Raw genomic sequence first — 22,356 nt, forward strand, 5'->3', positions numbered from 1 at the left:
ATCCACATTTGTCCGGCTGGGCTGGGAGATATGCACAAAAACATCATCACTATAAAGCATTTTTTATATCAGTTAATCTTAATAATATAACTGGTAAATCTCTATTTCATTCCAGTTTTCATTCAAAGTTCACTGTTAAATTAGATCTGATATGTGAAATCAAATTAAAGTTTTGACATATATAAGAGAACATCGTTTAATTGTGTCCAGTTTTAATGCTTTACATGACATTATAAAGATAGCCTTTATTTAATCATGCGGTACAAATGACTCGTTTGCCAGCAAGGTGATTTGCGATGTTACAGTGGTACACAGACTCCACCTCCAGAGCATGAGCTCCGCCCACAGACATTTAGTTTCTCAGTGATGTAAGCATTGTGCTGCAGCAACTGAACTGATTATAATCCCTGCTGCTGATGCTGAGGATGTCACATACAGATGTGTGTTTACTATCTGATGCACTCACATGTCCAGTTCGGTCACTCTCTCATTTAGGCCACATGAATGAAACGTGAAGCAGTTTGCTAAGCCAACCTCTAGACTGTATAGCTTTGTTCATGTGTACAGAGTTTTCAGTGGCTTATTGCATAGTTGATTCTATAAACTAAACGTGTTATATTAAAGATGCAAGTTAAGTTAGAAAAGATAATACTCTATCTTCTCCTTCTCCCTTGCATTTTATTATACTTCAACGTATAGGCTAAATATGTCAAATAACATAAAAATACCAATCGTTAAAACACATAACCCCTTTTTTTCTAAATGTTTAAAGTGAAAGTAAACAGCAACGTGACCCGTGACCCCTCAATGATTTACCTCTGGAACGGCAAGAGCACATCCGCTAAATATTTAAATACTATTTCTATAACCACCTAATGGTCATAATGAAGTTTAAATAAGCTTAAGTTGCATGCTATTTTTAGAATTGTTCACAATTATGGCAAGACACAGCAAAAAAAATAAATAAATAAATAAAAAAAACTGTTTAAATATGCAAATGAGGCATAATTTAATTAAATATGTACTAATTTGCATACACTTCTAGCACAAAAGTCTGAATACTGGATGAAGTTCAACTTTCTTGTTAAATTCGGTTTTACTTCATTCATTCATTTTCTTGTCGGCTTAGTCACAGCGAAATGAACCGCCAACTTATCCAGCAAGTTTTTACGCAGCGGATGCCCTTCCAGCCGCAACCCACCTCTGGGAAACATCCACACACACATTCACACACTATGGACAATTTAGTCCACCCAATTCACCTGTACCACATGTCTTTTGACTGTGGGGGAAACCGGAGCACCTGGAGGAAACCCACACGAAGGCAGAGAACATGCAAACTCCACACAGAAACGCCAACTGAGCCGACCCAGCGACCTTCTTGCTGTAATGCGACATCACTACCTACTGGGCCACTGCCTCGCCTCAGTTTTACTTCATGTGCACAGAATTTTTAGTGGCTGATTGCACAGTTAATTCTGTGAGCTCCATGTGTGTTTTATTAGTTTAAAGATGCGTCAAGACAAGGTAAGAAAACTCAACCCTGTCCTTTTGTCTTTTGCATGTTACTGCGTTAACATAAAAAATAAATGGCAAGTAACTTCCAAGTACACATCTTTAAAGATACATTACTCCTCTTTACAACACAGTCAATTATGTCTATGGGTTAGCAGTGGCCCAATAGTTAGAAAGTTGGACTTGTGATTGAAAAGGCACAGATTTGAGTCTCGGTGTCCTGACACTTCACCCTACCCATATGATTAGGCTACCAACACTGTATTTGAATGGTTCTGAAGTTGGGGAAGGGATTAGGTAGGTTAGGGCGATATTACAGCTTCACATCACACTACTCCACATTCACATTTACACTGGTAGCAAAAACTGATGGATAGCATATTGCATCATCAAAATGTACTACCTACTTTTTGAATAGGAGGTAAGAAAATCTGACAAGGTAGGACAAATCGACAGAACACTAGGGATTGTAGGTGTTGGGGGTGAATAACCAGTGATCTCACTACCCTCAATACCAGGGCTGAGGTGAGTCCCTTGAGCAAGGCACCGATCCCCCAAGTGCTCCTGGGTAACGCGCATGTCTTTCATATGTCTTTAACGCCACACTTATGTTTACACAGTGTGTGAATGCTTACTAATGTGTGTATGTCTGTGTGCACTTGGATGGGTTTAAATGCAGAGCACAAATTTCAGAGTATGGGTCACCACACAACATCACGACTTTAACTTTATATTTAAAGAAAGAACGAAATAAATTTTGAATGATAGCAGCCTAAACCTGCCTTTGTTAATACATTTAATTGACAACAAACAACCAAATCACTGTTGGACCAGTCTAAAGAATGTTAAGCACTGTTTTGATCAGTTGTTCTGCTAGATTTTGTAACGATCACCAGCGATCTAACCCTCATAGATCGCTGGAGAACATTCACATTCACACGGACTACTTTCCTGTCTTCATATGAACTACTAGTCCTGTCATGCACCACACACGCACACCTGCTCCAAGTCTCCTTTTATTACACTCATACAGCTGAAGCTGCTCATGTACTAATGACACTACACATATTTATGGCTTACTTCGACACTCTCATTGCTGACTATTGTTAGGTTAACACCGTGTAACATTACAAAGCATTCCCTGGTATAGTTTCTACGTGTTACAACCCTTGCTTTGTTTTATCGTTTATCCTGTCTGCCGCCTGTATCGACCATCTGGATGTTACCTGATGCCTTTGGATTTTTTTGTTCACGTTTGCGCCTGTGTCTGATCATTGCCTGTCTGACCATTATTCTTAAACCTGCAAAAGAACTCTCACTCCTTTGTAACTCGTCTCCCTTGTGGTTACAGATTTATTTGAGTTATCAGTTGTAACTTGCTTATTTGGTAATAACTGACTGCTTACTTCTCTTTAATAATGTTTGAACTTCAAACTAAGTAAGGGCTAGTTTCTTCTCTAAAACTGACATTTTAATGAGAAATTGTGAAATTTATTACAATTCCACATGGATCAAAAGAATAAAAACAACAAATACAAAAGTATTTTACTTTATATTTAGCTGAGGCAGTTAAAATTTTGACAGGGAGCAGTGAAAAATTACACAGTTCTAAATAAATGAATCTTCCAGTGCCGGCTTGATGTAAACCTGAGGTAGATTAGAAGGGCGTCAGTTTGGGAAATAATGAGGCCAGGAGGATTTTTCAGCAAGTTGTAATGAGCTGTCAAAAAGCAGTGTCACTTAATTGGAAGTGAGGTGAGTCTCTCTCACAAAAGAAGTGGAAAACAAAGTTTGCCTCCAGGACGTTGACCTTCACTCGGATGGCACTGTTTGAATGAAGCTGCCGAAGGCTCTGGGATGACTAGCACTGTCACAATAATAAAAGAGGAAGTAACACATTGAAAGGTGAAAAGGAAGTGTTTTAAGGAAGTGTGACTCGTCTTATGTGTTCCTTTAGGAAAGAGAATGTTGTTAATTTCTGTTTCTAGACCATAATGTGATTAGGAACGAGCAAATAGAGCAAATTAATTGTGCTTACAGGGTTAATTGTTAGGAGGGTGGGGGGACGGGGCATAATAATGTTTAACACGTCTGTTTTGGAGTTTCAGTTATCTCAACATTGTCTAAAAATGTGCTCTGATTTCCCAAGATGCCAAAGTGAGCCATTTAATGTTTCACACATGGACACATCTCTTTAACTTATCATTTTTCATAGCTTTATGCTTTATTCGTTCATTTTCATTACTTTTTAAAGGTTAAAGCTAAGTGTTTGATATGACTTTTATATGACTTTTATATAACTTACACTGGCTGATATTATTATTATTAGTAGTAGTCTGATAGTATTTATTACTTTTATTATTAATTTTATTGCTGTTGTTGTTGTTAGTGGTAGTAGTACTCATAGTATTTATTCCATTTTATTATTATTATTCATTCATTTTCTTTTTGGGTATGTCCCTTTATTAATCTGAGGTCACCACAGCGGAATGAACCACCAACTTATCCAGCATATGTTTTACGCAGAGGATAACATCCATACACTCATTCACACTCATACACTACGGACAATTTAGCCTTCCCAATTCAACTGTACCGCATGTCTTTAGACTGTGGAGGAAACCGGAGCACCCAGAGGAAACCCACGCGAACACGGAGAACATGCAAACTCCACACAGAAACGCCATCTGACCCGGCCGAGGATGGAATTTAATAGGGATATTTTAGTTCTGGTATTTTTGTTCAGGGGACCGAGTATAACTTTTTTTTTTGCACAATGTAAAATAGAATTATGATAAGAATTAAGGGTGAAATGTAAAAAACAAACACACCTTTGTGCGAAAATGTGTGCTCTTTGCCAACCAAATAAAACGAAAAATGAAAAATGTCAATAAGGATGCATAAGGGTTACCTGTACAGAGTAATAAAAAGAGAACATATTACGTATACAATAATGGTATTGAAATAACAGTAGTGCTCAGTCAATTCAATTCACTTTCATTTGAATAGCGCTTTTACAATGTAGATTGTGTCAAAGCAGCTTCACATATATATATGTATGTATATATATTATATAAAATATATTATATATTATAATATATATATAAACAATATATAAATAAAGAGTACAAATATATAAATAAAAGGTTTGACAGCAATAAAATATAAAACATTAAAATACAATGTGCAATTTGTAAGCACAGAACCTACATAGGCTCATTCTGAAAACGTAGCCCTATATACATTTCTGTAGATTGCGAATTATGTAGCCAGAGCTACGTATAGCTGCATTTGATCTTTAAAATGAATGCAAAGGGGTGGTATGACGCCGTTCCTTTTCAGTCGATCGCTCAGTCAGTCATTCAGTCAGTCATTGAGTTATTCAGTCAGTTATTTAGTCAGTACACAGCGGCCTCTGGGGGATTTAGATGAGAACAATAGGATCTGAAAAAGCATACACAGCAGCCTCTGGTGGATTCACGAAAACTGCAAATAAACATAGCTCCTGGGATGTATTTTGCTCTCTCCAGAAATGTATATAGGGTACGTATTCAAAATGAACCTGGATTGCACAGCACACACACACACGCACACAAACACGCACGCACGCACAAACACACACACACACACAAGCTTTTATTCTGGATTTGATTATTAGCTAATAATCTTTTGGCAACACAAATTTAAATATGATGTGTAATTTGTAAAAAATGTTTAGCTTAATGAATATAGCAAAGGAAATAATGAAGGCACAGATCACTAAATCCTGCAAGCTTCAAACTTGCAATATCATTCCTCACATTAACCACTAAACCCCATATCTGAACAATAATGTAAAACCTTCATTCATTGAAGTAACCTTTCTTGAAACAATAAGCACTGAAAATCAGCTATTATAGACAAAAACATGGCATTCACACCATTAAATAATGCAAAGGTCAAGCAGACAGCTGCATGGGCACAAACTGGCTCTATTTGTGCATGCATGAGCTCTACTGATCAGAGAGCTGCTGATGACTCATGGGAAATGGGCTTGGAGCTGTGATTTACACAGTTTTGGAAAAAGAGCTAGTTTATTTCATGCATTAAAAATCATTGCTTTCTTATCAGTTCAAAAAAGTGAATTAGAAGCCACACAGACAATCTCTGCATTCAGATATGCCCATTTCCACGCCATACAGTAGGTGAAAAACAGAATGTGAGGAGATAAGGGTGTCTTTTATTCACAGCAATCATAGAACAGTATGTGAAAAGTACCCAAATGACCCATTGCTTCTGGAAAGATTCAGAAGTGATGCTGTAGTGTATGACGGTGCATATTCTGCGTCTGAGTTTCATTCATTTACATACGAAGAGTTTAGATGCAAAAACCTCGAAGTGTCATCTGAAATTTTCAACTAGAATTAGCCCTTTTCTCAGGCTCCTGTGTTTATGTCCTGTTATTTTCCTGTTAATAATTAGCCCTCCTGAATTATTAGCCCCCTGTTTATTTTTTTCCCCAATTTCTGTTTTAACACATTTCTAAACATAATAGTTTTAATAACTCATCTCTAATAACTGATTTATTTTATCTTTGCCATGATGACAGTAAATAATATTTGACTAGATATTTTTCAAGACACTTTTATATAGCTTAAAATGACATTTAAAGGCTTAACTAGGTTAATTAGGTTGACTAGGCAGGTTAGGGTAATTAGGCAAGTTATTGTATAACGATAGTTTGTTCTGCAGTCTATCGAAAAAATATAGCTTAAAGGGGCTAATAATTTTGTTCTTAAAATGGTGTTTAAAAAATTAAAAACTGCTTTTATTCTAGCCGAAATAAAACAAATAAGACTTTATCCAGAAAAAAAAAGAAAATTATCAGACTGTGAAAATTTCTTTGCTCTCGTAAACATCATTTGAGCCTATTTAAAAAAGAAAAAAAAATTAAAGGGGATCTAATAATTCTGACTTAATATACTGTAATATACAGAAATGAATGAAACAGGACAAATTCTAATGTATGTGGGAAAAGCTGCATTATACTTGTATTATTTTGATGCTTTAAAACCCTTTTTCATCTTTGACCAACACATCCTGTACAGGAGCGGTTTTTAGTGTTTCTATATTAAGTTCTTTCATGACTTCAAATGCTCTTTTCATCTTTCTGTCTACATTATGATCAAAATAATAATAATAAAATCCTCAAAACAACCGCTAAAGTATTCAGCCAAACAAAGCTCCGTCCTGGCTGGTTATTAGAAAACAAGGAAAACTATTTGTTATGACACAAACTGAAACAACCGACTACTCTATTACAGGCAGCTGCAAAACACTCAAACATTCCAGCTAATCTGCTAATCCCAGCAAACCCTGGGTCAACAACAAGACTTTTGACCAGAACCGCAGCCATCAAGACAAGGAAAACAGGAAGAGGCAACATTTCCCAAACTTACTTTTTACTATTGTGATTCAGCATGGTCCCAGTGTAAAACAAGCCGAGTCCAGAGGCTGCTAGAGAATTATTCTTGATTTTCCTGCAAGATATCAGACGCCAGGGCTTGGAAAGCGTGCTCATGTACTGCCTCTGCTGAAACCATTTTGAGCGAGGGAGTGCCTTAGACTCCAAGCACCCGAGGGAACAATCTGTTGCATCTCGAACACACCCAAATCCATTTTTAAGGATTTCTATTTTAAACAAACTATTGCTCTTGTTTTCAGTGGAAGGATCGCTGCAAGTCCTGATGGGTTTGCATGCATTTTAAGCTTAATAAAGATGATTTTACCAAAACGATGAGCCTTAGGACAAGATAATCTAAGTGAATACGGCAAAAAAACTATATAATTATTGTTGTCATTCTACAAACATTAGACTCATTATATTAAGAAACACAAAAATGTATATTATTACAGAATGTTATGTTTAATGGTGCCATACTGTGCACTGACTAAAAAAACAAACTGTTCTTTGGTATCTACATATATTTGTGGTTTAGGAAAGTTAAAACGTTCTCCAAAAATGGTTTTATATGCTCATTTATCAACACTGGCTCATTCTGAAAATGTACCCCTATATACATTTCTGGAGATTGCAAATTATGTAGCCAGAAGTATGTATGGCTACATTTCGTCTTTAAAATGAATGCTACGGGCCGGTATAACGTCGTTCCTTACTTCTGGCTGGACGGCTTTCTCGCTGTTATCAGATTGTCCAGTTAGCTCGCCATGTTCATTGGCGGACTTGTGATATAAAACGGAGTTGACTCTGACGACGGGGTTCGAGTTCAGCGAAGAACGGTTCCAGAAAGCGGGTAAGAAAAAAACAGAAGCCAAAAAATTCAATTATTAAGTAAATAACTGGGTGAGAATACGGTAAAATCTGAAAACGTGGTAAAAATCCCAGGCTGCTGTGAGGGGTTTTCTTTTTCTGGATTGCTTTTTAAAACTGTCAGTTGGGTCTAGGGAAGTGGGTGGGTGGGTCAGTCGGTGCTTTTGAAAACTATTGGGTGGGTTTAGGGAAGGTGAAAGGTGCGGACAGTGTCAGACAGTCGAATGCTGCCTCTGGTGGATTTATGTAAGAAGAGCAGGTGTGAATGGAACTAGCAAGAGAAATTTAAGATCTCAAAAAGCGCACACAGCAGCCTTTGGTGGAAAAACAACAACAAAAACTGCAAAACAATTTACATCCTGGGATATATTTGGCGCTCTCTAGAAATATATACAGGGGTACGTGATCAGAATGAGCCTAGGTTGTCATTTATAGCCACAGGATTTAACCCCTGAATGAAAAGCTTGGTTTTTGATTTTGATATGCATATTTGATGATACTTTGAAACATAATACTAATGACCTCTGTTCTGATGCTTCCGAGCTTGTGTCAATGTGTTCTCTCTCTATAAATATTCATGCTTCATTTGTCAAAAAAAAATATTTGAGCAAATTGATTTGTTGTCAAAAAAATCTTTTTAACTGAAGTGGTGAAGAGGTATATAGAACTATATCTATGCCACAAAAATAACCTAGTTTACTCCCAAGTTGTGTTTTGGAAGAAATATTAATTCATTAATTTTCCTTTGGCTTAGTCTCTATTTCAGGGGTCGCCACATTGGAATAAACCACTAACTATTCCACAATATGTTTTACACAGCGGATGCACTTCAAGCAGCAACCCAGTACTGGGAAACACCCATACAAACCCATACTTGTAAGCCCGAAAAGGAACGGCGGCATACCACCGTAGCGTTTGTTAAAGACAAAATGCAGCAATATGTACTTCTGGCAACATAATTTGCGATCTCCAGAATTGTATATAGGGCCACTATGGCGAGTGAGACAGGGCCCTAAGCCGTGATGGCATACGGCGTAAGTATGGAGGCGGGTGGCGGAAGTGAGATAATCAGAGACACCTGGACGCATCACCTGCTTCGAGTCTCATAGAGCAGGTGTTCCCAAACTTTTCAGCCCGCGACCCCCAAAATAACAATTCCAGTGACTCGCGACCCCCAATATCCTCTGAGGTGGTTATAAATACAGAAACCTTGCATGCAATGACGCAGACACACCAATTAAATTTGTGTCAGTGCTTTAAATGTGCCAGAAAGTATAACCTGATGTTATAAAATCAAAATGCATCTGACGCTATTGCTGCCTTTAATATAATGTAATTACCCCAGGGGTCGCAATCCAATAGAACTAGTAACTATAAGCTACTATAGTAACTATTTAGTATATAGCAACTATAAACGACTATTTTTATTTTCAGTATAGTTATGGATAAAATATGTTCATTCTTATGGTTTAATAAAAATAAATAGATTTTTGGAAATCACCAGGCGACCCCCCTTCATTGCCCCGCGACCCCTCGGGGGGTCCCGACCCCCACTTTGGGAACCAATGTCATAGAGGACCACTGGAAGCTAAAAGGAGAGACGCCAGTGCTAAGAGAGAACCGGGCTCAGACATATTATGTTTTACATTTTATGTTTTACCATCTGTTTGTTTTATTTTTTTTTCATAAAAAATTATTCAAAAGTAAAAAATAATAATAATAATAATAAATAAATTTTTAAAAATCAAGAAATAAAACAAACAGACAGTAGCTCCTCACTGAAACCGTGATGCGTACAGGTATCTCTGATTATCTCACTCATGCCACTCGTCTAGTAAGCCATCACGGATCTCTGCCCCACCTCCCTCGCCACAGCTACGTTGTCACAATGAGCCTGTGTTGAATTTATGGCTCAGTGCAGGAGAAAAACTCATTAAGAGAAAACGGCAGTTAAAAATAAGTCTTATAATAGAAATATACAGATACGAATTGATAAAGTGCTATAAAAGAAACACTTAAACATGAATTTTAGATATTTGCTTTCCATTACTTTACCAAAATATAGCAAAAAAAAACTCAAAACTGACTTTTGAGTTGAATAAATGAAAAACAGTGTTTCTGCTTGCCGTGTCTTACCTTAAGAAATCATAAGTGCCTTATTAATTAGACATTTACAGGTTTTAAATCCAGCATCTAAAAATTCTACACCCCCTTACTGCAGCACAAAGCCGTAAAAATAATGATGACACTAAACAGCTAATTACTAAAAAAGCATCAGCAAATGGTTTTCTTTTTAAAGCATGTCTTCATGAGCCAATAATGAGCGAGGCAGGACAGACAGCAGCAGATTGTGGACTCCGCAGACCTCGTGTGCTGTAATTAAATTCATGTTGTGGAGTGTCGCCTGCCGTCTGCTCTGAGTTTGTGTCCTGTATCTGTGGTCGACTGGTGTATAGTGTTCTCCTCCTCCAACAGTTCCCACAATCTCTGACAGGAAGCAGTTCTCCCTCGAGATCTACAAGTAGGAAATGACTGCCAGGCAAACCAGCGATACAAGCAGGGTGACAATGGCTCAGTGAACCTGGCATTCACTGCTGTTTAATGGAATTTCAACTTGGCCTGTATAGTGCAGCTGGAAAATACATACAACTTCAGTGACATTTTGCAATGATGTAAAGTATGTGTTACATGATTGCTTAGTTATCATTTGCAAACTGGATACACTCATACCTATGCAAATGATTTTGTTATTTCAATAAAAACTGCATTTCTGATTGAGATTAATAAATTTAGCAGTTATTTATTTTTGTGTTTTTATACAATAAATTGACCTAAAGTGATACAATTTATGTTACAAAAAGTATGATATTTTGAAATCAATTTCTTTTATTAACTGGTAAATTCTTCTGATATTTGCCAAAATTCATAATGGTTTAAAAAAAGTAAGCAGCATAACCTTTTACACTAGATAATACTACTACTACTAATAATAATAATAATAATAATAATAATAATAATAATAATAATAATAATAATAATAATTAACAATTTGAATAATACAAATTACTATTAATATAAATTTTATTATTTTATTATTATTATTATTATTATTATTATTATTATTAGTAGTAGTAGTAGTATTAGTATTATTAATATAATTTATAATAATAATAATAATAATAATAATAATAATAATAATTATTATTATTATTATTATTTATAATAATAATAATTATTATTATTATTATTACTATACATTTTGTTATTATTATACATTTCATTATTATTATTATTATTTCTACTACTTTTATACATTTTATTATTAGTATTATCATTATCATTGTTATACATTTCCTATTATTATAATTTTTCATTATTACTATACATTTTAACATTATTATTATTATTATTATTATTATTATTATTATTATTATTATTATACATTTCATTATATTATTATTATTATTATTATTATACAATATATTTTTATTATTATTATTATTATTATTATACATTTCATTATTATTATTGTTACTACTATTATACATTTTATTAGTAGTATTATCATTATTATTATACATTTTATTATTATTATTATTATTATTCATTTTATTATTATTATTATTATTATTATTATTATTATAATTAAAATCATTATCATTATTATACATTTACTATTATTATAATTATTTTATTATTATCACTATACAGTTTAATATTATTATTATTATACATTTCATTATTATTATTATTATTATTATTATTATTATTATTATTATTATTATACATTTAATTATTATTATTTTTATTTTTTATTATTATTATATATTTCATTACGCTTATTATTATTATTATTATCATTATTATTATTATTATTATTATCATGAATATTATCATTATATTTCATTATGATTATTATTATTATAACTATTATCAATATTATACATTTTATTATTCATTCATTGATTTCAGCCTAGCCCCTTTATTAATCTGGGATCGCCACAGCGGAATGAACCACCAATTTATCCAGCATATGTTTTACTCAGCGGATGACCTTCAAGCTGCAACCCATTACTGGGAGACATCCATACACATATATTATGGTCAATTTTAGCATAGCCAATTGCCAACTGACCCAGACGAGGCTCAAACCAGTGACCTTCTTGCTGTGAGGCGTTCGTAATACCCACTGTGCCACCGCGTTGCCCCATTTTGTTATTATTATTATTATCATTATTATTACTATTATTATTATTATTATTATAAAGGTCACTTAAATACCAAATCAACTTATTAGAAACATTTCCAAAGAATAACATGACACTAAAGACTGCAGCTTTGTCATCATAACAATCAGCTGTCATCACAGAAAAAAAGTACATTTTAAAATACATTTTTTTTAATCAAGCATTTTAGCCCTTCATTATGAGCAATTTACATTGCTCAGATTTAAAAGCTAAATGATTTTTTTTTTTTTACCTTACATTAAACACAATTATATATGCCACCTACAGTATATCTTTGGCTACTTAGAGTAAAAACCAGTTACATAGTATCCATACTATGCATTATCCCATAAGGCCATTACACTACCTTTCACAAGTCTTAAAGGGCACCTATGGTAAAAAATCTACTTTTTCAAGCTGTTTGGACAGATCTGTGTGTTGGTATAGTGTATGGACCGTCATACTGGGGTGATATGAACACACCCAGTCCTTTTTTTTCAATTTAACTACAAAAAAAGGGTCGGCCAATTGGAGCTGTTTTCAAATCGATCGCACCATTACGTAGGTGTGCGATCCCCCCGCCCACCGAATTGATTGACAGCTGCGCGCATTAACATGTTCCGGTAGTCGCGTGTATATGTCAACAAGACCAGACAGACATACGCAAAGCAACCGGGATTAAAAGGTCTGTTCTGTTCGCTAGGATCAGCAATCATCATCAAATGTGATTAAGAGTAAGTTTCACATGTTTAAAGTGTTTTAAAACAGAGTATGTGTGTAATTAATTACAGCGTTTTACTTCAGCTTTACTTCATCAGCACAGCCGCGTGTCAGAACAATTATAAAAGAAGACGCTTCAATCCCGGTTTGTAGAAGTTAAATCAGGTTTATTTTGTACATTAGCATAACAGATATCCACACAGTACTTGAGGTTAGCCTTAACTAAGCTAAGCGCGCTCTGTCTGTCTGCCTGCCTGCGTGCGTGCGTGCGTGCGTGTGTGTGTGTGTCATCTGCGGTGTGTGTGTGTGTGCGTGTGCGTTAACTTTGTAACGATATTGTGTGTGACTCATCAATGCAACTTCACAATACTGATTAGTAAAGGTTAGTTCTTACTGTAGTATCTCACAAACGCTACGTGAGACCTTCTTCCTTTAAGTATGTCTGTTGTCTGACGCAGCTGAGGGAGGAGGCATGTAGAAATAGTGGGCGGGAAAGACTCGTCTTAAAGGAGCAGTACGACAAAACCACCTCCTGCTGGAAATCAGTATAAAACAGCATCTTGTAAAAGGTATAATGAAAAATCTGATGGGTATTTTGATCTGAAACTTTATATACAGAGACGCAAAAGACTTATATTAAATCTGAAAAAAGGGGTAACCTAGGTGCCCTTTAATATTGTGTTTGACTCCCATGAACTTGAAGGACTGCATCCATACATCTCTGCAATGACTCAGATAACTTATTAATAAAGTCATCTGGGATGGCAAAGAAAGCGTTCTTGCGGGACTCCCAGAGTTCATGAAGATTATTTGGATTCATCTTCAATGCCTCCTCTTCCATCTTACCACAGACATGCTCAACATTTTTTATGTCTGAGGACTGGGCTGGCCAATCCTGGAGCACCTTGACTTTCCTAGCTTTCAGAAACTTTGATGTGGAGACTGAAGTATGAGAAGGAGCGCTATCCTGTTAAAGAATTTGCCCTCTCCTGTGATTTGTAACGTAATAGGCAGTCCAAATGTCTAGATACCTCTCGTTGCTAATGTTGCAGATCTCTCGCACCCCACTATACTGAATGTAACCCCAAACCATGATTTTTCCTTCACCAAACTTGACTGATTTCTGTGAAAATCTTAGGTCCATGCAAGTTCCAATAGGTCTTCTGCAGTATTTGTGATGATTGGGATGGAGTTCAACAGATGATTCATCTGAAAAATCTACCTTCCGCCACTTTTCCAAATGATCAATTAGAAGTCAAGCTATTTAGGGCTCTTACAACTGAGATTGACGACAAGGCTTTTGCCAGGTAGTGCATACTGTAAATATATAATATACTCATTAAACCAAAGAGCGTCTTAACATGTATGAAAAGTCAGCTCATGTACAAAAACACTAATTTTTTAATCAGAAAAACATTTGGGAGGCTCAGCGAACAATGCAATTATTCAGCATCCCATAATACCCTGGTACACAGCTTATTACTGCATTTCAACAGCTGTGTTTAAGTTCGCAGATGAATAGTTACACAATCTCAGCACTATTGATGGGGTCACTCGAAAAAACTAAAAGCCTCTTTTCAAAGAGGCTTATACGGGTGATTTTGTGGACATGGAAAAAGCAAGTGAGTGTATTTTCTTGAAAGGCTGGAGATGTTTATATAAGAGCATAAAAAACATTTTTATTTCCTCTCATAAGTCACATAATAATGGAAATGCATTTTCTTTTATTGCTTGATTCGGTAATGATACTAAACAAGACAACAGACAGTTGCTGTTTACAGTGCATTTAATAAGAAGTTTAATATCTGAAGGTTTCACATTCATTCTGACCGACACAGAACAAATAACAAGGCTTTTTGTAGGTCACAAATCAAAAATTCGACTCATAAAAATGCCTGTACGTAATTATAAAAGAAGTAGAGCTATTGAAAAAGTTCTGGACAAAATACAGCAGGTCACATTGCTGTCACATGCCACTGCTTGACATGTCAACTGCTATAATTCAATCCAATTTTACCAACTTACAACCAGCAAGGTTTTTGAACTGCCAGAAATTACTGAAGCACTTAAATGGGTGGCCGTTAAAGGGATTTTTTCACCATGAACATTGGTGAGCATTAATCTGTTATGTTACAAGGTTTTTGAAAGACTCATGAATTTTGAGGGCCCTTCACATAACATCTGGTAATGGCTTAGAATGACTTGGACAGAATGGGTCAGAATCCAGAATTCAAGCAAGTGTCAAACCTTGCTCCTAACTGAGCCATTAACAGATATCTATGAAGAAGGGGGAAAAAACAAGCAGAACATGAATATTCATTTTGTCCTCGACAAAGCACATTCACACTGCACCTGCCTGATGAAAGAAGCATTGTGATTAACACGTTCTCCTAGTGAATATTCTGGTGTTACAGCAAAAAAATGTGTTGCAAATGAGTTTAAATGCTCTGTGTATGGGATTACATAAGAATCAGTAGGCATTATACAGTGTAGACATCTATAGTCTACACTGTAGTATAAACACGTGAGCTCACATTTTGTGTTAAAGTGCAAATGATCTATTTAGCCTACATGGTTGTATACATTGAAATGATTTGTTTATAGAGTGCATTCGTGTCCACTCATATTTCCAGCTGCTTGGTATGGATGTAGGCCGATTTCGTCCACTTATTTGTCCCATAGGGATTTTAAAAATGTAATGCATTATAAGTTTGAAGCAAAACAATTCACTTCACTCAAAAACATTTTGCTGCTTGTTCTAACTAATTATTTAAAATGACTTGAAACAACAAAATTATAGAGATTTGTGTTTTATTTTTTTGGGGGGGGGGGGGGGTGTAGCAGCTGTGTTTTATGTTCAATCAACTTAAAATTGTAAAAACCATTGAGTTAACTATTATTATTATTATCACCATCATCATCATTATCATCATCATCATTATTATTATTATTATTATTATTAATATTATTATTATTATTATAATAACCTTTATTTTACCAGGAAAAACACATTGAGATAAAAAATCTCTTTTACATGAGCATCCTGGCCAAGATTAGGCAGAATACATGTCACATGGGTCTAACAGACAACAAACAAATAACCATTAATAATTAACATAAATCTTACATTGACAAACAAACTTTTCAAAACATCTACAAGCCTATGTTTCAATTTCTAAATCATTTATACTCTATTTAAAAACATTTAGTAAAATCAATTAATTAAACTGCAAGTTTGTTTGTAGATAATTCCATGCAAAAGGTGCTGCATATTTAAAAGCATTTTTTTTCTAATCTCAGTCTGCACTTTAGGAAGAGACGGTAAATAAATATCCTGTGACCCCAAACCATGATTTTTCCTTCACCAAACTTGACTGATTTCTGTGAAAATCTTAGGTCCATGCAAGTTCCAATAGGTCTTCTGCAGTATTTTTGATGATTGGGATGCAGTTCAACAGATGATTCATCTGAAAAATCTACATTCCGCCACTTTTCCAAATGATCAATTAGAAGTCAAGCTATTTAAGGCTCTTACAACTGGGATTGACAACAAGGCTTTTGCCAGGTAGTGTATCCTGTAAATATATAATATACTCATTAAACCAAAGAGTCTCTTAACATGTATGAAAAGTCAGCTCATGAACAAAACACTCATTTTTTAATCAGAAAAACATTTGGGAGGCTCAGCGAACAATGCAATTATTCAGCATCCCATAATACCCTGGTACACAGCTTATTACTGCATTTCTGGAGATATGATGGGAGTAAACCCTATATAGATTTGTAAACAAAGATATGCCAGTGGGGCGACATGGTGGCGCAGTAGGTAGTGCTGTCGCCTCACAGCAAGAAGGTTGCTGGTTTGAGCCTCGGCTGGGTCAGTTGGTGTTTCTGTGAGAAGTTTGCATGGGTTTCCTCCGGGTGCTCCGTTTTCCCCCACAGTCCAAAGACATGCGGTACAAATGAATTGGGTAGGCTAAATTGTCTATAGTGTATGAGTGTGAATGGATGTTTCCCAGAGATGGGTTGCAGCGGGAAGGACATCCGCTGTGTAAAACATATGCTAAATAGGTTGGTGGTTCATTCTGCTGTGGCAACACCAGATTAATAAAGGGACTAACTAAGCCTAAAAGAAAATGAATGAATGAATGAATGAATGAATGAATGAATGAATGAATGATATGCCAGTGTTTAAGCCTACGAATGGACTAAGCAGACCAATGTACCCTATATACAAGTAAGGGACTTAAAATTAGTTATAAATCTTAGTGCACAATGGTAAACAGTATCCAATACATGCAGACTCTGAGACGAAGCATGCAAATGATAATTTCACTGTAGTCCAATATCCACATAAATGTTGCATCAGCCAATTTTTAATCCTAAGCCTAAAAAAACACTTTCAATAGTTTTTTTTAACAAATTGGTATATGTGAGAAATAAAAGAAATTGTAAGATCAATTCAAATTCCAAGATATTTGTTCTGGGACACCAATTCAATCTCTGCACCGTGAGTAGTAGTGATAGAATCTAGAACTTATACGATTTGCATTGGGACAACATGAAGGGATTGTGTGTAACCCAGCATTTTTTACAGCTTACAGTATGAGGAGAATCAAAGCATTGATTCAATAAAAGCACACACACATGAAGACCTCCAGCATCCACCTGACAGCAAGACACAGGGTATGTTCCTGATAATGTCTAAACAATAATAATATAAAGCAAAATTAATTATTATTTATAATAAATACTACATTAATTCACCAAAGAGCTTCTCAAGCAAATATTTACACTTTCTTTGTGCTAAAAAATACCCATACACATCCACCAAAATACAAAACTACACAGCACTGGATTTTTATAATTGGTATCAATGACTGGCAACTATAATTCTACAAAATGCTCTTTATAGGAAAATAAGAAAAATTTTTGGAATAATAAATCTCATCATATCAATACACAACCTGACATTGCTGTTCATTAAAAGCACACACTCATGAAGACCTCCAGCGTACACCTGACTGCAGGACACACTGTATATTCTTAATAAATCTCTCAGTGCAATAATATAAAGCAAATTATTGATTACTTATCATTAATACTGCAATAAATCAGCAAAGAGCTTCCCAAGCAAACATTTACATCTTGCTTGCGCTAAATAACACACCTAAAGATCCACCAAATTTAAATATATAAAAATATACACAACACTGGGTATTCTTTATTGGCATTAACACAGAAAGCTTTTTATACAGAAAAACAGCTGTTTAGATTGTTAAATGTTCTCCACACAAACAAAAAATGGTTCTCTTTTTTTGAAACAGTTCAATGAAATGTTCTTAGAGAACCAAAATCGGAAAAATGTACACAATCCATATTCTCTCCCAGCATCTGCACAAACATATCATCAGATCCGCCCGTCCAGCACAGAGAATGGTGTGATGTCAAACAGCACGTGTCGCCACCCAGTAACAGGGTGGAATAATGTATCACATCATAATAATACACAACCAGACAGTGCGGCTTAATAAAAACACACATATATAAAGACCTCCAGCATCCACCTGACTACAAGACCTGATGTATATTCTTAATAAATCTCTCAGTGGATTAATATAAAGCAAATTATTGATTACTTATCATTAATACTGCAATAAATCAGCAAAGAGCTTCCCAAGCAAACATTTACACCTTGCTTGCTCTAAATAACACACCTAAAAATCCACCAAATTCAAATATATAATAATGTACACAACACTGGGTTTTCTTTATTGGCATCTACACAGAAAGCTTTTTATACAGAAAAACAGCTGTTTAGATTGTTAAATGTTCTCCACACAAATATAAAATGGTTCTCTTTTTTGAAACCATTCACTGAAAGGTTCTTAGAGAACCAAAATCGGAAAAATGTACACAATCCACATTCTCTCCCAGCATCAGCACAAACATATCATCAGATTCGCCCGTCCAGCACAGAGAATGGTGTGATGTCAAACAGCACGTGTCGCCACCCAGTAACAGGGTGGAATAATGTTTCACATTATATCAATACACAACCAGACAGTGCTGTTAAAAAAAAAACACACACACTTTTAAATACCTCCAGCGTTCACCTGACTACACGACCTGATGTATATTCTTAATAAATCTCTCAGTGCAATAATATTAAGCAAATTATTGATTAATTATCATTAATACTGCAATAAATTAGCAAAGAGCTTCCTAAGCAAACATTTACACCTTGCTTGCGTTAAATAACACACAAGATCCACCAAATTTAATTATATAAAAATATACACAACACTGGGTATTCTTTATTGGCATCTACACAGAAAGCTTTTTATACAGAAAAAAGACTGTTTAGATTGTTAAATGTTCTCCAAAACAAGCATAAAATGATTCCCCTATATTAAAACTGTTCACTGAAAGATTCTTAGGGGAATCAAAATCTGAAAAATGTGCACAATCCACATTCTCTCCCAGCATCTGATACCATCAGATCCGTCCGTCCAGCACAGAGAATGGTGTGATGTCAAACAGCACGTGTCGCCACCCAGTAACAGGGTGGAATAATAAATCTCACCACATCAATACACAACCTGACAGTGCCATTCAACAAAAGCACACACTTATGAAGACCTCCAGCCTCCACCTGACTGCAAGACCTGATGTATATTCTCAATGAATCTCTCAGTGCAATATTACAAAGCAAATTATTGATTACTTATCATTAATACTGCAATAAATCAGCAAAGAGCTTCCCAAGCAACGATTTACACCTTGCTTGCGCTAAATAACACACCTAAAGATCCACCTAATTTAAATATATAAAAATGTACACAACACTCAACATTCCTTGTTGGCATCTACACAGAAAGCTTTTTATACAGAAAAACAGCTGTTTATATTGTTATATGTTCTCTACACAAACATAAAATGGTTCCCATATTTTGAAAGCGTTCACTGAAAGGTTCTTAGAGGAACCCAAATCGGAAAAATGTACACAATCCACATTCTCTCCCAGCATCTGCACAAACATATCATCAGATCCGCCCGTCCAGCACAGAGAATGGTGTGATGTCAAACAGCACGTGTCGCCACCCAGTAACAGGGTGGAATAATGTATCACATTATATCAATACACAACCTGACAGTGCCATTAAATAAAAGCACACGCTCATGAAGACCCCCACCACCCACCTGACCACAGGACACGGTGTATATTCATCACCCAGCATGTGTTTCTGTACATCTGCTCCCACACAAAGGACAGAGCGGTGAAAGCTGTGCGGAGTTAAAAAGCCCTGATCCATTCACAGGGACCCCAACACCTCAGTCACCGGCCACAATCCCCGCTGACCGCAGCAGCGTGCTGTTTACCATCGATTACTGCCCTGATAATGCCCACAAAAGCTGCGACTCGTCCCTCTTCTCTCGCCCTCTTTCATTCTTTCAGCATGGAAGCTCAGTAATGAGATGCCATTCAAGCACAATGCAGCGCTCCTGTAACACTAAGATCTGGATCTACAGCGCGCGCCCGTCAGGGAATCAGGGATGGAATACTCACCAGGCATGCCGTCAAGATCCCCGGTCCCCTGGCGATGAAGACGAGGATGAGGATGAAGCGGCTCACAGCTCCATTTTGCTACCTCTGCTGCCGCTTAGAGCCAGTGGGAACATCGGACACACGCAAGCTGATCGCAGCCGGCTCATACACACACATACACACACACACACACACACATACAATCGCCCCGCCTCTCCCGTCTCGCTCCGGCCTCCTTGTTTCAACTGTCACAGTCTCACAGAGGAGCTGCCGTAAACCCCCCACTCATATTTAAAGTGGGCCACAGATTCGTGGGCTGAACCGATCTCTCTCTCTTACTCTCTCTCTTTCTCTCGCTGGACTGCTGCTGTGTGCAACGGAAGCAGGCTGAACAGTGTGATCTAGCCCTGCCCCCTTCCCTCCGTGAGCGTGTGTGTGTGTGTGTGTGTGTGTGTGTGTGTGTATGGCCTTTGTCCTGTGGCTTTGTGACATACTCAACTGGGAAAATCCACATCCTAAATAAGGACAATATCAGCCGGCATGCATGTTTGCTGGAGGTAAACGAGTGTTTGGGAATGTGGATATGTGTGTATATCCTTGGTAAATCTTGACCAGAGAAGTGCATGCGTAAAAACTATTCTACGATGCTTAGTTATTACACTATTGCTCTTACTGTTCTTGAGCAATTTTTTTTTTTGTTCTGGTCCGCAATATAGTTTTTTAGGTTTCAAATATATGCACCTACAGTTGCAGTCAAATAAGCCATCTTGTGATTTGTTTTCTCTTATTCAAATATTTCCCAAAAGAAGTTAAACCGAGCAAGATATTTTCCACGGTAATTCCTATAATATTTTTTTTTTCTTCAAGAGAAAACCATATTTGTTTTTTTTTTTGACTAGAATAAAAGCAGTTTTAAATTTGTAAAAAACATTTTAACCCTCTCAAGGCAGGCGTTGCTGATTTGCAACAGTTAAAAGCATAGATTTTGCCTGTTTCGAAAATTTAATTAGAGCCTGAAAGGATTTAAGTTAATATTATTAGCACCCATAAGCAATATACATTTGTTTTCAAATTGTCTACAGAACAAACTATTATGTTTAGAAATGAGTTGAAACTAAATTTCCTCTCTAATAAACAGAAATAGGGGGAAAAAACTACAAAGGGGGGCTAATAATTCTGACTTTAGCTGTACATCCTGCCCACATTGCAGAATCAAGCTACCCTCCAAAAATTGTGATATTTATCCAATGTTGGGTCAAATATGGACAAACCCAATGTTTGATTATTATTATTTTTTTCAATTAAGGCGCCCCTATTATGTTTTTTTAATTTTTTTTAAATTACCTTCTATGCTGTGTAACAGCAATAAGTGAACGAAAACATTCAGCTGAGGTTTAAATGTGAAAGTGCACTGTGTTTAAAACTATTGATTCTTTAATGAAACAGTTAACTCAGAGTCAAATAAATGAATCGTGTTGGGTTTGGATCTATTGCTTGAACGCGTCGACGTTGACATAGGATATCACCCAATATGTAGTTCCAGATCCGGTAAAAATGTGAACACGCTTTCCATTCAGACACAAGCGGAGCATGGGGGATGACTGGGCTGATCATGACGCGAAGATGATGATCACTGACAGATGGAGAATCAGTTGTGGGGAATAAAGTTAATTTTCATGACAACACCACAGTACGCTGTAGTGAGGGACTCATTGGCCGTTTGTTATTAATGGAGCAGCAGAGGCTATTACAGTGTGTTTGGGACTGTCAGATTTTGACAGGGACTTTGTCAGTAACTCTTACAGTTCATATGGACCAGTTTCTTCATTCTCCGGATCATAACATGTAAGTGAGAATAAAATTGTTGCCTCATTTTGTGTAGTTTGCAAAATATGTGTTTAACTGTGTCTTATAAGTTGTAATCGCTCCATGCGGCTTGTAATCATATCTTTATTACAGATCAGTGCCTGAACTGTATCTCTCAAGTTAAATCTCAATGGTCTGTTCACACATTGTGTCTAAACTATGTTAAAAGC

General features: G+C 36.0%; 2 protein-coding genes across 9 annotated transcripts in view; one reads left to right on the plus strand and one right to left on the minus strand.

Moving 5' to 3' along the window:
* The window catches only part of dab2ipa (DAB2 interacting protein a), a 225,473-nt gene that overhangs the window by 66,140 nt on the left and 136,977 nt on the right, over window positions 1-22,356 (minus strand). For 2 of the 7 annotated variants that reach the window (XM_087264342.1, XM_087264341.1), the window contains exon 1: window positions 20,342-20,690. The exons of 4 other annotated variants lie outside the window; for them this stretch is intronic. Coding sequence is in view for 1 of the 3 variants with exons in the window: in XM_087264340.1 (XP_087120466.1) it covers window positions 6,954-7,075 (122 nt within the window). In the remaining 2 variants the exon portion in view is untranslated. Of the gene's footprint in view, window positions 1-6,953; window positions 7,118-20,341; window positions 20,691-22,356 lie in introns of those variants that run through there. One more of the 7 variants, XM_087264340.1, reaches the window with a different exon arrangement.
* LOC147842591 (uncharacterized) overlaps window positions 1-22,356 on the plus strand; it is a 496,599-nt gene that overhangs the window by 17,500 nt on the left and 456,743 nt on the right. The gene's annotated exons all lie outside the window — the stretch shown is intronic.

The sequence above is a fragment of the Danio rerio genome, chromosome 8 (assembly GCF_052040795.2).
Source record: "Danio rerio strain M-AB ecotype USA chromosome 8, GRCz13ab, whole genome shotgun sequence".
In the NCBI taxonomy this organism is placed as follows: Eukaryota; Metazoa; Chordata; class Actinopteri; order Cypriniformes; family Danionidae; genus Danio; species Danio rerio.